General features: G+C 40.0%; 1 protein-coding gene across 1 annotated transcript in view; it reads right to left on the reverse strand.

Moving 5' to 3' along the window:
* The window catches only part of CDKAL1 (CDK5 regulatory subunit associated protein 1 like 1), a 426010-nt gene that overhangs the window by 100676 nt on the left and 306271 nt on the right, over positions 1–19063 (reverse strand). The window contains 1 exon segment of the mRNA XM_040588803.1: positions 10164–10344. Coding sequence (XP_040444737.1) covers positions 10164–10344 — 181 coding nt within the window.

Raw genomic sequence — 19063 nt, forward strand, 5'->3', positions numbered from 1 at the left:
CATCCATGGAAAACGTCATTAAGTGTGCAATGTGTTATACTCAGCAGTCTACCTCGATGTCTCAGGATGGCAGATATTTTTTTCCAACTCCAATTAACAGGACTATACATTCATAATTCGTATTTTGTATACTCTTTAGTCTTTTGTATACTCAGCAACTCTTTCTAAAAAGTTTAAAACAAAGTTTCATGAGTCCATGCAATCTGTTTTTTCACCTGAAAGAGGAAAATATATAAAACTTCATGCACATTTCCTAATCATACTAATCTAGAAGATGATCACAAACAATAAATGAGCCTATCTTCAGGATTATGGCAACACAAATAGTCACAGTTTCGTGTATCTTACAGTTCAAGTAGAGATTCTTACTATGGGAAAATACAAACAGTTTCAGAAAGCCAGCATACAATCTTCATAAGATCATCTGTCAGTTTATTTGAAAATAATTTCTGGAAGGAAGAAATTGCCCATTTTCAATTAAGCCACGGGCATTGCAATTTCTTTTTACCTCCCATATACTTTCAGCTATGTAATACAGACTCTTCAGACTCATGTATTTTACAAATATTACAGAATTCTATTTCTTCTGGTACACTTGAGCTCTCTGATTTAGTTTAGGATTAATGTTTGTTATTCCTGTCATTTTTCATAATAAACCCTCCCCCTTAGCAGAGGATAAATCATGCAAAATTTATCCTGAAGACTTTCACAAAGAAACTGTTAATTTCAAAGCAGCCCTTCAACACTCGTTCATCTTGAGGGTCCTTAAATTTGGGATAGTTTATAAGTGCTCTGTCTTACAGAAGTAAGATTTTTATGTCTGACATTCACACTGAACTTCCATAATCTATATGAGGTGGGTATTTTCTAGGGATGTCACTGTGACTGATTGGGAAGACCGTTGAGCTCAAAAAGATTTTGTAGAACAAAAGTATCCGACAGAAACTTGCCGTGAGGTATCGGCCATACTTCAGATGCGATTGACATGAAATCAGAAATAAAGCGATTGGTCATGAGTGGCAGACTGATTTTGAATATATGTTGTTATCGCACCCAGTTACACAATAACATAAACCAGAATGAACTGCAAAGTACATCTCAGTAATTAAATGTAATTGATATGTGTATGTTAAGCCCAGGACACATATGGGCTTGCATATATATGTCCAGGACTGACCTGTTTGCAATGCTCTCTTTTTCTTTTCATAATCTAGTGAGATATCTGTGCGCTGTATTGCACAACAGCAACCCTTAAAGGACCAGGTTTTACAGCATCATGGAAAGAACAAGAGCAGAAGCGCTCCCGAAGGTACAGTGTGGTACAGTGAGCAGTAAACAGTGCTCAAGTGCCTGCTGTGTGGGGGAGACTGCTTGCGGGTCCACATAACACCAATTCAGCAGACATACAAAACCAGCCCTTATGGATTTAACTTAATCTGCTGCTCAGTTCTCCACGCTGTTGCCAGTCTTGCAGCAAGTCCAGGCTCCACATGGACATTTAGCTCAATGACTGGAGGTGCAGGCACAGCAGTGAAAACAGCTGAAGATACGAGTTCCAAAGCACTGAGTGACCTGATTGACTGTGACGGCTTTGAAGGAGGGTACTTGGATTATCAAAGACAGCTGAAGTTCAAGAAAGGGTCACCAAGAACCCACCCCAGGATATTTCAGTGCCCTCTTCTTCCAAAACACGTTTTATGGGCCATCATAAATGCCACGTGATTTGCAAATGATGGAAAAGCTTAGTCACCTCCGTGATACAAATTAATTTGCTATCTGTGTTAAGTCACAAACTATTAAATCTAAACCATGCTCTCATTTGAGGAAGTCTGGAATTGCCCAAGCCAAGGATTTTGGTGTTGTGGTGGTGTTTTTTTTAAAGTAATAGGTCTTTCTGTTGTGCTGCATACATCCGAGTTCAGGGATTACATTATGGGCAACACTCCCTTATGTCTAGAGCTGCTGGCGCAGTTTCCAGCTCTGAGCAGACTCGTTCATCAAGTGCATGACAATTCTGAATTCAAGACGAGAAAATGTTCCAGTATTACAGGAGTTACCTAACTGTAATACAAGTTACAGCAAGACACAGTTAAAACTTCTTCCATGGTTCCTCCACCTCATTATAAGCCAATGAAGAGGACTGATGGAGAAAGAATACATGAATGTGGCAGCCAGTTGCCCCAGAGGTCCCTTCTGTATGAGCTTGTGTGAACGAGCTGTACAGGCACCTATGGATGTGCATGGAGCTGTAATAGAAAACAGCAGGTCAAAGACAGTAACATTGCCTGCTGAAAACGAATACGCTATACGAAAATTTCCCAAGGAAAAGCTCTGAAGATCTGTACTCATGCTGGATCTGCAATCACTAACAAACTCCGGACAACAGCAGTCTGTCCCAGCTGCCCAAGGCCATCACGATCAATGACAGAGGCTTGGACCACATCCCAGAGGGTGGTGACTCCTACACGCTGATGCAGCCGGCAGGATCACATTTATACCTAAAGGAACAACGAGCCCTCTGAGGGACTTTCCGAGCACCCGCACCGCAGCCCCCGGTTGACCCTCCCCAGCTGAGCGGGCGAGAGAATGCCGGGGACTGAACCCACGTGTTGTGCAAAGTCACCTGCTTTTCACAATAACGGCTTGGTTCTACTAATGGCTCAATGAGTAAAAGGTGTTCAAAGAAATTTTTGTTTCTCTCTCTGCCTCACTTCAATTCCCTATCAGGGAAGAGGGAATTTACAAAATAGTCCTTAAAACTGCTTGTAACGTTCTGACTTGAAACCCCAGCTCAGAGTACATAATTCATGATCACTGGTAAAGGAAAAAAGCCCCCACCATTTCCAGCTTTTATTGCCCTCAAGACATCTGTCTTACCGCTTCAGTCCTTGTAATTAACGGCAGTGGCTTCCAATATACTCCACGTATGTGTGTATTCATTCAGTTTATAGTGTGATTTAAATGTAACAGAAGTAAAATAAATTTATGCATTAAGTTTACCCTGATGCTATGTAAACTTCTTTTGAAGAACTATATGTACAATCTTGAAAATTTCAATGAACTAAGTTAAGGTAGGAAAAACAGAAGAGTGATATACTCTGCTGTATTTTTATAAGCAATTGTAATGGATGCTAAACCACAAAAGCCTACAAAAAAAAAAGAAAAAAACCTCCATGACACCACTAAACTCCTTTCACTAAATTACATTTCCATTTTTTTGACTTTTGAATTTTTCTGAGAAAAAAATTTATAGTGAAGGGAGAAATTTCCCTGAGATGCTGATCAAATATATGTTTATATGGGAAGTAAAAATTGTTTTCTCCCTTAAAATTAGAGATTATTCCACCTTATCTGTAGAGAGTACCTTCCTTCTCTTCAGCACAGGAGTATGCGGTATACTGATGCTATTTCAGCTTCCTGGCATTTAAAATCTCAGAATTCAATCAGGGTTTCCAGACCTACTCACAGGGGAAGGAGGATGGGTAATGAATGCTCATGGCTGCTACAAATCTCACAGGACTACACTTTCCTAAAAGTAATTTATTTTTTTTAATACTGGATGGTCAACGTGGACTATACATGGCTACAAGTATCAACCCATAAAATTATATTACAGTGGTGAAGGTTTCAGAATCCTTGCAAATTCTGTAACTATTTCTGGCTTGACAGTCTTTAGAAAGAACTCTGCCTCTTCCTCCACATGCATATTTTCCACATTTTATTTTCCAGTGTCCATTAATCCTTTTTCTTAACAACATGGTCTAGATCGAACCCATAGCCATACATTTACTTAAAGATGTTCCAATTTTCAAACTGAATTTGTATGAAGTTTATGAGGAAGCTGTTGGTAATTTTCATTCCAGTGAGTTTCTGATGTAAAAACGAAGCAAAATTCAAAAAAGTAGAACACCAACTTGCTTTCCTAAGTGTATTTCCAGTCTAGCTTTGAATTTTGACTTTCCTTCTTAAGTGAGACATTTGTGCTCTGTGAAAACATAAGATTTCTCTTCTACCAGGTGCCTGAAGTACCCCAGTGCAAGACTTAAGCGCCATGGCTCCAGGCTGGAGTCAAAATATTCTCCTTTCTCAGGGTCTGACTCCGCACACCCCAGCCGTGACTGTGCAATATAACTCATTCCCCAGATTTAGCTACAAACTGAATTTTCAGCAGCTCCGTAGGCAGATCATTTACAGCTTGCCAAAAGGGTACAACCTATTTTAAAACCCATGGGGTGCTCAACCACCTCCCACAACAACAAAAACAGATTTTCATTTCAGCACCTGGTCAAATAACTTCAAGTGGTTTCAACCTGAGCTGAATCTAGCTCTAAAATAAAACTGTCTTTAAACATTTGTAAAATTCTGTTTAGCAGCTTTGCCTAACCACAGAAAGCCTGCTCACAGGTAATTACCTGCCTTTGAATTCATAGCACAAACCCCCAGCTGGCTGCACACCAAACGGCCAGCACTGTGATAGCTTTAAAGATAGAACATAAACACTGTCAAACATTTTGGCCATCTTTAAAACAAGGAAAAAGGAGAAACCAGGTTTTCATAGGTCAGTCAGTTTATATAGTTCCTGGAAAAATAGGGAGGAAAATATGCAAAAATATTTGTAAGCATCCAGAAAGTAACACAAAGGACCAACACTGAGTTGCCACTCAGCAACAGCTACATCAATCAGAATGAATCCCATCAGAGAACAACTGGGCTCGCAGATAAGAGAAATCATAGCTATCTTGATGGCTTGTGAGGCTTTCTGCAGTACCTCACACGTTGTTGTCATAAAAAACATAAGGACACATAGTGTAAATAAAACTACTAGACCAAGTTCGAAACTTGCTGGAAAAACGTTAACTCTGAATATTTCAATAGTTCAGTGACAAACACGACGAGTTATATATTAATTTTTCCCTCATGGTCTGCCTCCCCCTCCAGCCTTCACGTTTTTAACTCTCTGGTCCCAAACTTGCTGTAAAAGTCTTCACTCAGGTCTTTATTCTGGCAGAGCAGCAAGCAGTAAATAAAAGCGTACTGCTGAGACGGGGTAGTACAGGCGCTCAGCAGTCAAACTCAGATGTTAATCAGACTTGGCTTCTCTTACACGTAAAGTACATTCTGCACATTGCACCATGCATTAGCATTATTGCAGATGTTGGGGGGGATGGCGGGGGGCAAGCATCCCGACATCCAGAAGCAGTTATCACAGCTGCGTCTAATTCCTGGGGCACGTAATGCCACTTGGTCACAGCACAGAGCGAGGGAGCTCAGGGGCAGTGACGGCAGACCAGAGCAGTGGCTGAATAAGGGCACTGTCCCTTGCCTTTTCTCCACCTCCTGATATGCCCAGCTCCCGCCCTTAATTTCAGAAGAAGAATATCCCTATATATTCCCATTGTATGATCTTTGGATTGGCCGTCGTGAAGCTAAGGCAAGAAATATTACTGATTCTGCTGTGCTGTGAGTATTAGAAACAAGGGAGGGGTTCCATTTCTTTCTGGGCATTTAAATCACACCCACCAATGTGATTTAAATTATTTTTGAGATAAAAAAGCAGTTCAGTTATGAAGTTTGTAACTTGGTTATCCACCTCAGAAGAGTAAGTACAGTGCTTAATAGAACTAATATGGAGAGAAACATCTAAGGAGGCACTCTTCAGAGGAATTAAATATTCAGTAGTTGACTGACATAACATTTTCCAGCTGGGAGCAAGGTAAATTATTTGATGATATACAGAAAGAGAGAGGGAAAAAGACTGTAAGAAAAAGTGAATATATAGTTTTGTACCTAGACAGCAAAATGCTTTTTTTTTTTTTTTTTTTTACATCTAGTAATTACACCAATAATTGAAAGTGAACTGCTTACACTACACACTATTGAAAATACATATAGAAAGACTGGAATCCACACTGCAGTTGAGGGTAGTGTAATCATGAAGCTGCAGTCACATTAATGCTCTCAAAACAGCTGCCACCTATTCTCTGGACAGATGAACCCGATTGTACCTTGCTGAAACCCTTGTTTTCAAAATGGCTATTTCCTCACGTTATTTCCATGTGACAGAAATCAACTGATCCTGAGACGATGTCATCCCCTAATGCTTTCAGAAATTATGATGGACCAAATCTCAGAGACAGAAACCTCCTCACAGGCCCTCAGACAAGTCACAGGTACCTTGAAAAAAATAAAGAACTGGGAAATTAAAATTATGAAGAACATGGGGTATTACAGATCCTTAACTTTAGCGGAAAAAAAAAAAAGTAGCTTTTACACTTAGAATTAAAGTATTCTGATCCTTTGCAATGCAGCTAGATATAAAATCCTTACCAGACACATCTAAAAAAATTCCTTTTACATTGCTCATTGACACGTTTATCTGACTAGAATCTGTAATTTGAGTTACACAACTATCAGTACTATCACTTCTACAATTGAACACAATAGGGAAATGGAGAAATCCAGATCACCACCACTACTACTACTGCTACTACGCCACAAAATAGCATGTCACGGTTAACACACTTCAGAGTGAGAATTATCTGGAGACAGACTGCTGGAGATAATGAGCATCCAGACTCATCTCTGAAAAAATGTATTTAGCAATAGGTGGATGAAATGGGGGGTAAAAGCCAAGAGAAACAGCATTTTGGGGTAGCACATTCTGAGCAACATTTTAACTCATTTTTCCATGTAAATAACTCAGCTTCACTGCAATCACTTATAAAAGAAAAATCATCCCTAGTTTTTCTTAACTGTGCTTTAACTTTTCTCCAAGCTGGAGACAGCATTTATGGTAAGCATATTCTAATTGATGGTTATGAAATGATGAGACCATTTAGACAGATGTCTGATTCTCCATGGACATTTTTTCTCCAGGAGAAACAAGAAAGGCCTGCAGCCGTAACTGTCTTTTCTGAATTTATGGTGGTAGAACTGTCCATCTGGATTAGTGTCATCTGCCCTTTTAGAAAAATATCAGTGCCTGTAAGGCTTTCAAAGATAAATTATCTATGTGAAGGGAAGATTCCATGTTGACCTACTGCTTTTTTTTTTTCTTATTAAGATAAACTCAGCTGAGGGTTTTCTGCAAAAAGGCAATTATTTTTATGACTTCCATCAACACTATCCACTACAAATTTGAAAGCGCTGTTACTATGCTTGATACTCCACAGACTGTCCCTAAGAGTCGTAAGATGTTCCTAAAAAGAGCCAACTGAAAAGGAACTGGGAAGGCAAATATGTTATTATTGCAGCTGTGATATCTGGGCAGAATCACTGAAGCTGTCTGGAACCAGGGTTGGAGAAATGGAACTCACTAAGTGGAGCATTTGCAAATAGCAATAGATCTGTCCATTTTCGAAGTCTTGCAAAGCTGAAATAACAGAGCATATACACTCAGCCTTCAGAAATAAAGACGAGAACAATCATCAAATAACTTGCTTGCTGGTTCAGCATCTGTAGTTAAATAATCTAGCCAACATTCTTTCCATAGAAAGAGATCCTACCAACAGATCCACGGCAGAGGGTAACGTTACAAGCATCCTGCAAAGGCACCAGCTCCCACGTTCAGGCTGGTAGTAGTGTGCCACACGGACACTCAAGACACTTGCATGTTAACAGCTAGTACGTCACTTTATGTGCCATTTCTTTCCCTATGCAAATGCAATAAAGGAAATCCAGTAACAGTAAGCTGCGTTATGGTTTAACCCTGGCTGGTCATTAATTACCACGCAGCCGCTCGCTTACTCCCCCTCACCCAGAGGGATGGGGAGGAGAGGTGGGAAGGAATGTAAAACTCAAGGGTTGAGATAAGAACAATTTCATAGTTGAAATGGAATAAAAAATGAAAAAACAATAACAACAATGACAATAACAGTTATAACAAAAAGGGAAAGGGAAAGAATAACATCCAGACGGAAAGGAAGAAGTGAAGACGCGGTGCACAACGCCACTGCTCACTGCCCGCCCCAGCCAGCCCCCCCCCCCCCCCCCCCCCCCCTCCCTATTCCTTGTGCCCCTCCAGCCTTTTTGCTAGCCAGGCCTGAAGAGCCTCATATCAAAGCCAAGACACGGCACCACGCGAGCTCCTGAGAAGATAATGAACTCCATCGCAGCTGAAACCAGGACAGGTGACAAAAATAAGATTTTATTAAAGGATGAAGGGGTAAGAGTGCACAACGTGGATGGCAATGTGTTACTTCCTTCTGCTAGCAGAGAAACATATGCAAGTTACTCTAAGCAAGGAATGACACATGAAGCGCCTGTCCGTTCTCGGTAATGCAGGAAGACCATCAGCTTCTATAGAAGTAATATGAATATAAAACTTAAGAGATTAGCACAAGCTCTTCCTGCACTGTTTGACTAGTCACTCTCCATCTCTACAAAGAGATAAAAGAACAAAGGATCTCATAACACAGGATTTTTGAAGGACTACAGGAAAGAAAAAAAAACAAGATCTATTAATTACAGATTTTCATCGGCCCTGGATTAGAAGCCCCATCTTCTTTGAAGGTTCTAGTTCACTGAAAGCAATAAGTACTAGTGCTCCAAATAAGAAGAAAGAATGTAAAACTGGGTTAAAATGACATTACCATTTTCCAAATAACACTCCTAACCACAGAACAGCTAATGTTCTTTAAATATTTTAGCTTTTCACATATTGTCTTCCCTTGGCACCCAGTGAAATAGAAGAGGGTAAATTAGCTCTTTACACCTCCTGTGAAAATAGTGCTTTTAAAAACTTGTGGATGAAAGAAGACAAAACAAAAACATAAATCAATGTTTTGATTTTTAAGTTGAACTTCCAAAAGTTACATTTCTGCACTTCTTCATTTACAAAAGTTTGAAAAAAGCATTCAAAGCTAATAAAAATAATTAAACAGTGTGAGTTGGTCACACTAAAGTAACTATTTCAACAGCAGCTATTTATATTTGAAAACTCAGTACTTCCCATTATGAGACAGCCTACAATAAATGAGCAGTCATTGCTCAAGCTGTACTTCTCTAAACAATAAACTGAAGAAGCCAAATTTAATCTCAATTTATGTCTTCAGCAGCTGACACATCCTATGTTATTTGTGGTATATACTGAGAGTAAGCAGAAATACATTTTTTAGCTTTCAGATGTAGAAGCAAAGTGATACAAGTATTGATACGTAGTTTTCATTTTGTGTTGGTGTACCAGGATACATAAATTAAAAGAAACATTTTTTTATTTAAAGTGATTTACACTGTTGGTCGAATTCATTCTTACGCTGAGAGGAAATATAAATGTTATTTATGCCCACAATAATGAGATAATAATGAGTTGAATTATTGTACAGTCATCAGTCTTGTATACTTTCATGTTTTGAGATTCAGATCATAAAAATTACTAACTCAAATTTGTTAAAATAAATCAAACCATGCCTTCAGATGTGATTGCTGTTATTATCACTTATAAATAGCTATATCAAGCAAAATACCGTCAAAAGCCATCTACCTTCTATATCAAACCAGGCTGTTCTCCTCATGGGAATTGTGATGAGAAATGTTGGTATTCAGGAGGGGTTACACTTCTCACTAGGAAGGAAGGAACGAAGGAAGGAAGGAAGGAAGGAAACAGCTGAAAACTGAAAGATTAAATTCCAATTTCATCAATGACCTTTAATACATAGGATGAAGGAAGAAGAGTTTATAAGTAGTGAGGGTATAAGGAAAGTCTCGAGAAGTTGCCTACAAATTTGGTATTTGACAAATAAATCAGAGATTATCATTGCTCTATTAACACTTAGCATCATTATTCACAATAAGCTTCAGCTTGTCAGAGTCATCAATGTCTTAATGGGGGAGGGGTGGGGGGAAGTGTAATCAATCAGCTAGCACTCTTGGTACTCATTCAACCAAAACTTGATAGAAAGAAGACATGACTTCAGTATAACCACCGAAGTTTTACCCTTTCTAACAGTCTGAACAGTAATTTATATACGAAAAAGCGTTCAGTGATCTAGCTAACCTCTAAAGGTAATTCAACAGGCATTTCAGTTACCGGGCTGAAAAAAAAAAAAAAGCTTTAACTGAACTGTAGCATAGTTCTGCAGAAAATCCACATTTTCATGTACAAGCTTTATGTACTTAAAGACATCTGAGTACAGTGTACAGTGGCACGAGAAAATGGATCTTACCACTGCAGCTGGAACTTGATGCATTTTTGCAGCAGGTGTTCCTGGGCGTGGGTAAAACTGATTAATAAACAAGCTCGGAAACCTGTACTGTTCTACAAGTTTCATTGTTTCTTGAAAATCTTCATCTGTCTCTCCTGGAAAACCACAGATGATGTCTGTAGCAATTGTTATTCCAGGCACTCTGTAAAGAAAGTAGAAAGGAACACTGAACTAAGGACACGTAAAAGTCTTGCTCCCTTAAAAGCTAGTGTACATAGACTTACAACTCTTTGACTTTATCTACAGGAATTGAGACCTAAAATGATCTTTGGAGCAAAAAAAAATAATTAATACCATTGCTAGGTAAGGAAAAATGCATTTGGTATTCTGCCAAGAGCATACAGAATAGAAGAAAGAGATTGCAGCAGCTACTGGATTAGCACTGTGACAGAAGAGTGAAAACATCTGGACCAACTCCTCCTTCATTCCAACCGATAGGTGATCAGCAGCGCTCGTAAATATCTTGATTTCTGATTGCTTAATCCACAAAATTTCAGAGACTTAGCCAGCAGATTTTCAGAGCAGGATATCCAAAGGAGGGGACTGGCATGCCATAAAACCTAACAATTCTGAACAAAAGTGGCCTTGGAGCCAGCAAGACATCTCTTAGTCACCAGTTAATTTCTAAGTCAGTACTCCATAAAATCACCACATGCTTTGCTTTAAAAGGAAACCAATATACTTCGGTTTACAAACACACAGGTAGCTGAGCTCCCTTGTTACTCAGCGAGGCCAACGCTCCCTAACTACTCCCTTTGGACGGGACACCAGAACCTCACAGCAGCTGCCCAGCAGCGGCAGCCAACAGACACTGCAGGACACGCAGCGGGATGCACAGAAGGGGGTGGGGGAAGGGGGCTTCGCCTGAAGTTGTGCCACAGTAAGTCTTAGACATGGGGGTAACGTCACTTGAGCATTTCCCCCCCGTAGGTGTTAGAGTAGCTGTCCCTGCGGGGGTCGAGGCTTGCACCCAGACCGCCAGCTGCAGGGAGCCCCTGGGGGCTCGCCCTGGTGCCAGGTGAGATGTCCCTCTGTCCTGCAGGAGCTGCGCTGTCTTGGAGGAGCTGTGGAGGAGTTATGGGAGGAAGGGAGCAAGCTGTGCAGCATCAGAGAAGATGAAAGGGAGATGGACAGGATCTTCCCTGTAACTCAGCAGCCTGAAGAGTCTCAGCCCCCATATGCAGTAGAAAAGCAGGTAGTGTCAACCCCCGCTACCAAGTGAAGCAAAACCTCGGGAGGAGGGATGGAACCTGGTGACCAAAAGGAAGGATCTTGCCCCACCTAAGGGCTTTCAACAGCAAGATAGATTCATCTCCCTCAGAGTTGAAGAGGAGCCAGATATGCCAACAAGCAAAACATCTGGTTCACCTAAACCCTAAAACCATGCAAGACTGCCAGGAATAAGCGGTAAGTGATCGTAATGGGTGACTCCCTGCTGTGGGGGACACAGGTACCCATCTGTTGACCTGACCAACCATCTAGAGAGCTTCGCTGTCTGCCAGGGGCCAGGGTCTGGGATGCTGCGGGTCTCACCTGACCCTCTGGTACTACTCCCTGCTGTTACTTCATGTGGGCACAAATGATACTGTGAGTGGAAACCTGGACAGCATTAGAAGTGACTACAGAGCTCTTGGGGTCACTAGTCAAGTGCATGGGGGCTCAGGTGGTGTGCTCCTCATCAGCAAAAACTTTTGTAGTCCAGGTGACTATGCACTGCACACAGTGCCCAGGGAGCTTGTGAAGCTTCCTTCCCAGGAGATATTGAAAAGCCGACGGGACACGGTCCTGAGCATTTGGCTCTAGGTGGCCCTGCTTGAGCAAGAGGGGGTGGACAAAATGACCTCCAGAGCTCCCTGCCAACCTCACCCCTTCTGTCATTCTGTGACACGGCCCAGAAAAATGAGTCCTACAGCCAAGAGATTACTGCATCGTATTTACAGAACGCTCTACGGGACCCAGGAGATATCAGCTCTGTTTTCCAAACCTGACGCTAGCCAACCGGACGACCGCTGCCCCATGAGAAACTGTGGAACCACAGTACTGCTCTGTGCTCACCCCGCTTGGTGAAGTGGGAAAAACGACCAAGCTCTTCTGCAGAAAGGCAGAAAGGTGCAGCGCTTGAAGGGCTCAGCGCTCCCTACGGAAACAGCTCGGGCTGTTACTGATGGCGCAGAATCAACTCTGTTGTAGAAACAAGGATGAACTGCAGAAAATACGATTTATGAGGAAAAGTAAGAAGCCAATACAGATACCGGTGGTATCTGACTTAAAGCTGGCCCTGTTTCAAGTGAGAGGAGTAGATGAGATGACTTCCACAGGTCCCTTCCAACCTACATAATTTACGGTTCTTAAGTAGGCTAGGCAAGGGAACAGCTGAGAGATTCTTTTAGGGGTGAATGGCATAAAGACCAGCGCCACAAGCTCACACCTGAGCTGAAGACGGGGCCTCCAAGACTGTCTCCAGCCTCAAGAAACGGCTGGAAGGCTTCTCTTCCCCCACCAAGACAACAGACAGCAGAACTGTAAATACAAACGCATGCAATCCAAATGACAATTTATGAATCATTTGGATGGGCCAAAGAGAACTATCATTTCTCATTAGACAGTACATCACCACAGAAAATCTAACATGGTTACAGGGGTGAAGAAACTCGAGCTGGAATAGCTGAAAGAAAAACTTCCTGCAACAACGAGCTCTACTGGAACAGGAGAATCTGTTGGCAAAAGACCCAAAACAGGGGAGGCAGAGAATATTGTTCATAGTAATTTGATTAGGTGCAATATTAGAGCATGCAGAGCTTATATTCACCACAGCAGCCTTCACATGAACAGTATATGGCAGTAAGTATCTTTTGTGACTTTTTTTTTTTTTTTTTGTTAAACTTAAATTATTTTTTTTTTTATTGAAGTATTGGCAATGAGTTTATATCAAAGCAAACGCCTTGGCCTCCTTTCTACATGTGCCTGCATACACAGTTAGCCACACAGGAATTTATTAGCCATTATATTATTAGAATCTTCTTTCACCTTTTCCTTATGAAAAATCCCCACAGAAGAAACCAAATTCTTTCCATTCCTTTTTTGAGTTCATGAATTCAGACTTTATCGTGTGAGACAAAGTTAAAACATGGCATTTGAATGCCAAATCAAAATCACTATCAAACTGAACATTTTCAAGGACTTGGTCCAATAAACCTAAGTGGGAAACAAGCTGAATATTGCACAGAGCAGGAACAATCCCCAGAGCTGTTGGCTAAACAGCCTCGCTTGCTGTTGCTTTCTTAAGACTAACAAACTGCAAAATATGAAGTTCTGCTTGATATCAAGTAACAATAAAATTGGTTGGCTTTAAGGACTGAGCGAACAGAGGAGCACTGTGTTCTGCAACTTGATTTTGTTCACATCGCAAGTATCTTGCGCAGTAATACTAAGCTTATGGAAGAAAAAGTAGATTACTTTATAAATCAATATCACATAACATCAGCTGCCATTTCTCAGAACATGAACAGAACATTCATTATGTTTGACAAAGCCATTATGATAAAGTTATTTTAACCATTTTAATGACACTATTGGCAACAGTCAAAGCATTTATTACCAGTGGTAGTAGTAACACCATCCTTTGTAAAGGTTTGGTTGTTTCTATAGCAACATGAATTATAAGGTCCAATCAAACTAGATACAATAAAATATGCTTTTTTTTCTCCATAACACCAGTTGTCATTCAGTTAAAAGGAAATTACATATTTTAAAAATTCATAAACTCTACAAATGTCTGAACTCCATTTGGTGATAAGGTGTTAATTATCTTAGTAATTAGATTTCTTCTGGATGGAATTATTACACACAAAGAAAAGCTAGGATATGAAAAGAGAATAAGGACCACAGTGTATTCAGCAACAGCAATTAATTACAGCTCAATTCAGTATGACTGCCTAAAATATGACATTGCATAGTGCATTTTTATACCACTGTTGATTATATTGTTTAAAAAATAGTTTTAAAAGGGGGTAAAAAAGCATGGGATTTCACTCAAAATCCAGTACTGAAAAAAAATCAAGCTCTCAGCCTTTCTCAAAGCACTGATGAACAAAAATAAGTACAATTAGTTCCACATGCAAAACATAATTTCTTAATGGAAAAAAAGGGAAAAAATATAATTGCAGAAGAATATAACACACATATACACTTGAAAATTAAAGTGACCTTTACTCTGACAGTTTGAAAGAAAGCAGCACGAAATTCCTTATTGCATAGATTAAGACAATGTTTAAAAAATTGTGCCAGCTATGAAATATGATGGAAAATTACACAAGAACAATTTCTTGTGCATCAGCCAATATTAAACTGTTTTTTGAAATGAAACGGAGTTTATCTATTCTGAAGTAAACAAAGAAAAAAACTGCTGAACATCCCCAGTAAGCATTTTGTAACATTTATTACATAAATGCATTTACAGTAAGTCTAAAACTTCAATTGCAGCAAATGTTTTCTAGGGTCAGTGGAGAAGCTCCACAACACATTGTTCAGTGAACCAAGAACACACAGCAGCCTTTATGAAAGATATAACTACTTTATTGAAGCAGGAGGTTGCTTCAAACATACAGAAGTCTGGATGCTCCGTATAGCCTAGCTAATGGAGGTGGCCAGCCTGCTTCTACACTTCTGAGCAGAAAATTTGCCAGCCATTTTAAACACTTATAATCCTGACAAATGCCCAGAAAGATTGCGTGTGTCATTTTATCTGGCAATCATAAATCTTGCAAGACTTCTTCTCTGAAGACATGCTATCATCTCCACTCACTCAACTTTACAAAATCAAGAAAAAGCTGAGTCCCGAGTCAAGTCTCAATTGGAATATTTACAATGAAATGGTGGAATTTCAGAAAAAGATGAATCTGAGGAATAATCAAGATAATACAGCCCTAATACATAGGGTTCCTCAACGCTCTCTCCTTTATGTCCTTCTGCATATATAAATCCCTTCCACCTACTCAAGCAGATACACGCTTTGTGGTCCTGGTGCAGCCCAGCAGTACAGATCACCATCATCTTGGGCAGTTGTGACCATCAAAAAAATCAACTAATTAATCTTACATTAGAGAGGTGTCCATTTTAGTGTGATGCTGTAAGGATGAGCACACCTAGAAATGATCAGAAACGAGTGCTGAGAGGACAGATACCAAAAACCTCGCAGAAGAGAGGAGCAGATGTATCTGAAAGAACACAGAAGAAACACAACATCTTACCCTACCTGAAGAGGAACCAAGTCAGCCTCTTGGACTGAAATCGTTCTACCTCCCCAAGGAGCGGCTGATGCCTGGAATTAAAGTCATCGGTAAGTAGGAATGTGCTGTGGGTAACTGTGGCTCTGAGAGTCGCCTCCTCACAGCTCAAGGGCATCTGAGTTAGCTCTAAACAAGCCCAGAAGAAAAACAAAATTAAAAAAAAAAAAATCTGAGATAAACTATCACTAGTACAACTAGGTATTTCCTGAATTATCTGTTTGCTTAGGTATCTCTCTAACCAGTAAGCAGTGTGGGTACATGCTCACGGTGACAAGTTTCCTGCTCTTTTCTGCCCAGGGGACTTAATTACCAGGGTGAGAGACAACAGAAGTTGCACGAGCTGTAACAGGAAAGTATAGCAGATACTGCAGCGACAGCACGGACTGATTCCCCATCAGAGGGAAGTTAGAGAACTCTTGATGGAAGGTAAGTTGGAAGTGAAATGCAAAATCCCTGGTCATTTGCTTTAGGGAAGAGTTACAAGTACCAAGCTGCCAAAAATAAAACAGTAAACCCCCCCCCCCCCTATTTTCACAGAGCAAGACATCTAAGAAAACCAGCAGCGAATGTGTAAAACTTGCTAGGATTCGAGTGCTACGTGGATCATTTCATGTGGCATTAGTTACAGAAAATACCTCCTCTGGCAATAACCATTACAAACCAAACCTACACTCAAGGAAGAAATTACGTGAAGATGCAGAAGTTCATCAGCATCTTCACCTACTCGTGTGACCAACTGAAATTCTTTTGCATGATCACATATTCTTCCCACTTCCCTTTCGGCAATCAACATTTAAATCCAGCAATGACTTAAAAGCCACCAACTCTCTCTTAACCAAGATCCCCCACCTCCATGCCTCCCAGTATAACAAAATACTGGGTTAGAATAAAGAGCTATATGAATAAATTTGAAACACTACGTGTTCTTACAGAAGCATACAAGGGAAGTGTACAGAAGTGTGCCTGGGAAAACTAGAGTAATTAAGGTCAAACCAACAAATGTGATGACCTAGCAACTTCTTGATTCATAAATTAGAAATTTGCATTGAAAAAATGTTTGGGAAAAAACACACGTTGTTTTGTATTTTAGAACCTTTCCGCAGTATACGCCCGTTTAGGAAACCCACAGATGAAATGAAGTTCATGGATGAAAAAACGTGAAAGTATCTGAGAGTTGGTCTTTCAAGCATACTTGCAGAACCTAACAGGCACCTCAACTCGGCATTTTGCGGTGGAGCTGACGGAGATGCTTGCAGCTTCGCCATGACCACACACAAAGTCCTCCAGAAGCCCCTTAGCCCCCTTCCTTCTTCTCTACAGGGCTCAGTCTTCTGGGATTTCTGACTTACACCGGAATTGCTCACTGAGGACTCACACGAGCTGGAGCTAGCACAAGAGAAACAGAGTGCTCAGCTGGAAGCACTGCCTCTTTCAAAGGCTAGTGACAACATGAAACCTCAGCCTGCCTCTCTCTTGACTGTATGGAGATTGACCTGAGAATTAAGCCATGGGAAGATCCCAACACTTTCAGGAAGGGATTCACCCTGCTTCTGATCTGAAATCCTCCTGCACTTCTCTCTCTCTCCACAGACGATGAATGGGGCACTGCACAATACACTCCTAACTCAAGTGTCTGGAGTTAGGGGAGTAAACCTGAACATAATTTCTGAAACAGGGGGCTCTCCATCTTTTTCAGTTTATGATTTACCCTAAATTATGCAACGGATGAACAGACTTCTAATAAATGGCTATCCACTGACAATGTTTTTCTTAGTAATCTTTTCCATATGCGTTTAGAAGTAGTTCAGGATGTACAGGTTCAAAACCTCTGTGGCAGATAAAAAAGAGCTCTTTTGAATCCTCGTATCAATTGCTCAAGTGATTTACACATCGAGTGAAACTGGAAAGTACCTCGGTTCAACGACAGTAGACATTTCATTAACATTCCTTTGTGAAGCCTTTTAAATAACAGACCGAGCCTTACGGCTAAATATAAACCATCATTTGGTAAGACTGCTTATCCAAATGCAGCTATATATATCATAAACATTAATATTAAAGAAAATGATGTAAAAACCCAAGCAGTACTATCAAGTTCACCACAGAACATACGTTACTAGTTTTTATATGAAATTCTATTCAATGCTGCCATTTCCTTTTCCAGTGTTCAGTTGCTCTAGACACACGACATCACCAAAATTATCAGGACAAATAGTGGGAGATTTTGCTACTGATTGTCAGATAAATAAGGAAGATCCAATCATAACTTCACAAGAAAGACATTTAAAGCACTACTATAAAATTTAGCACTAAAAGTATAAATTGCAAGACAGGACAGACACTTCACAGATGATCTAAAAGAACAGAGAGGTGGCAAGTTATTGGAGCGAGCATGGCCAGGGACTCAGACCTCAATAAAAAAAATATAAATAATGTAAAAGTATCCATCTTCACTCTTCCGTAGTTCATATTAATATCTTTGACTTGAAGCTTTGTTAAGTCTGAGGGACCTTATGTTTGCTTCTATCGAACTGTCAATCAGATTAAGTGAATTGAAAAGATGAGTCTACTGCATTTCGATTGAATTTCTGTTACATGTGTAATAAACCATATTGGAAAAAAACCTGAACTGTATACTACATCCAATAGTGTCAGATACAATTGCACACTGGGAGAAACAGGTGAAAGTTCCGGCCTCGCTGCCTAAAAAAAATAATCTACTTATATTCAGGGCAAGAAAAAAAGTTTATTTAATAAACTATCAGGCTTAAACTTCATTATTTTTAAATTGTGTTGCATATTAGTTATTCAGACCTTCTGTTTTGATTACTTTTACCAAATTTATAGCTGTTTACAGTGTATATATTTCTATTAAATACAATAGCATGAGATTCCACCCTGGCAGGACACCTGCTAACATCTTTTATTCATGTATGTGCTCCCACTGCAATGCAATTACATAATTTCAAATATTTTAAAATGTTCTCTATTACTGCCTAATCCAGCTCCAGGTTGTCTCACAAATCAGTTCTCCTTCGCCTTGCAGTTCGCCTGCATTAAAGTGAAGATAACTTTATCTTGTTACTGTTTGTAAAAGTGTATAATGGCTTCATTTATAAGTCAACTCACTTGTTTACTTTCATTACACTATTGAAACACTGAATACTAGCAGACATTTAAGTAAGTCAAATTTTGTTTGTGTGTGTAAAATGCATAATCTTAAGACTTTTTGTTCTGTTTTTCTAATTGTTTTCACAGCTTGGATCCTACCTCTCTGAAACTGATGCCTAAGACACAATAAACCAGAAAAGAAATTATAATGGCATACTATTTATATGTTGGGTTTAAAAAAAAAAAATAACAAGAGACAAACTCCAGACATGACCACAGAGAAGCCCCCAGAGTATTTCTTCAGAGTATCCTTGCAGATTTCCCTGAAGAAGGGTGTATGCCCATACATGGCAGAATAATTGGCAAGACCATAAATCCTACTCATTTGGAAGCGATTCACAGTGAAGCCCTTCAGATTTGAAGGGCAGCAGAAACTCCCTATGAAGCCTAGCATGCCGACAG

Source organism: Falco naumanni, chromosome 3 (assembly GCF_017639655.2).
Source record: "Falco naumanni isolate bFalNau1 chromosome 3, bFalNau1.pat, whole genome shotgun sequence".
NCBI classification, from domain to species: domain Eukaryota; kingdom Metazoa; phylum Chordata; class Aves; order Falconiformes; family Falconidae; genus Falco; species Falco naumanni.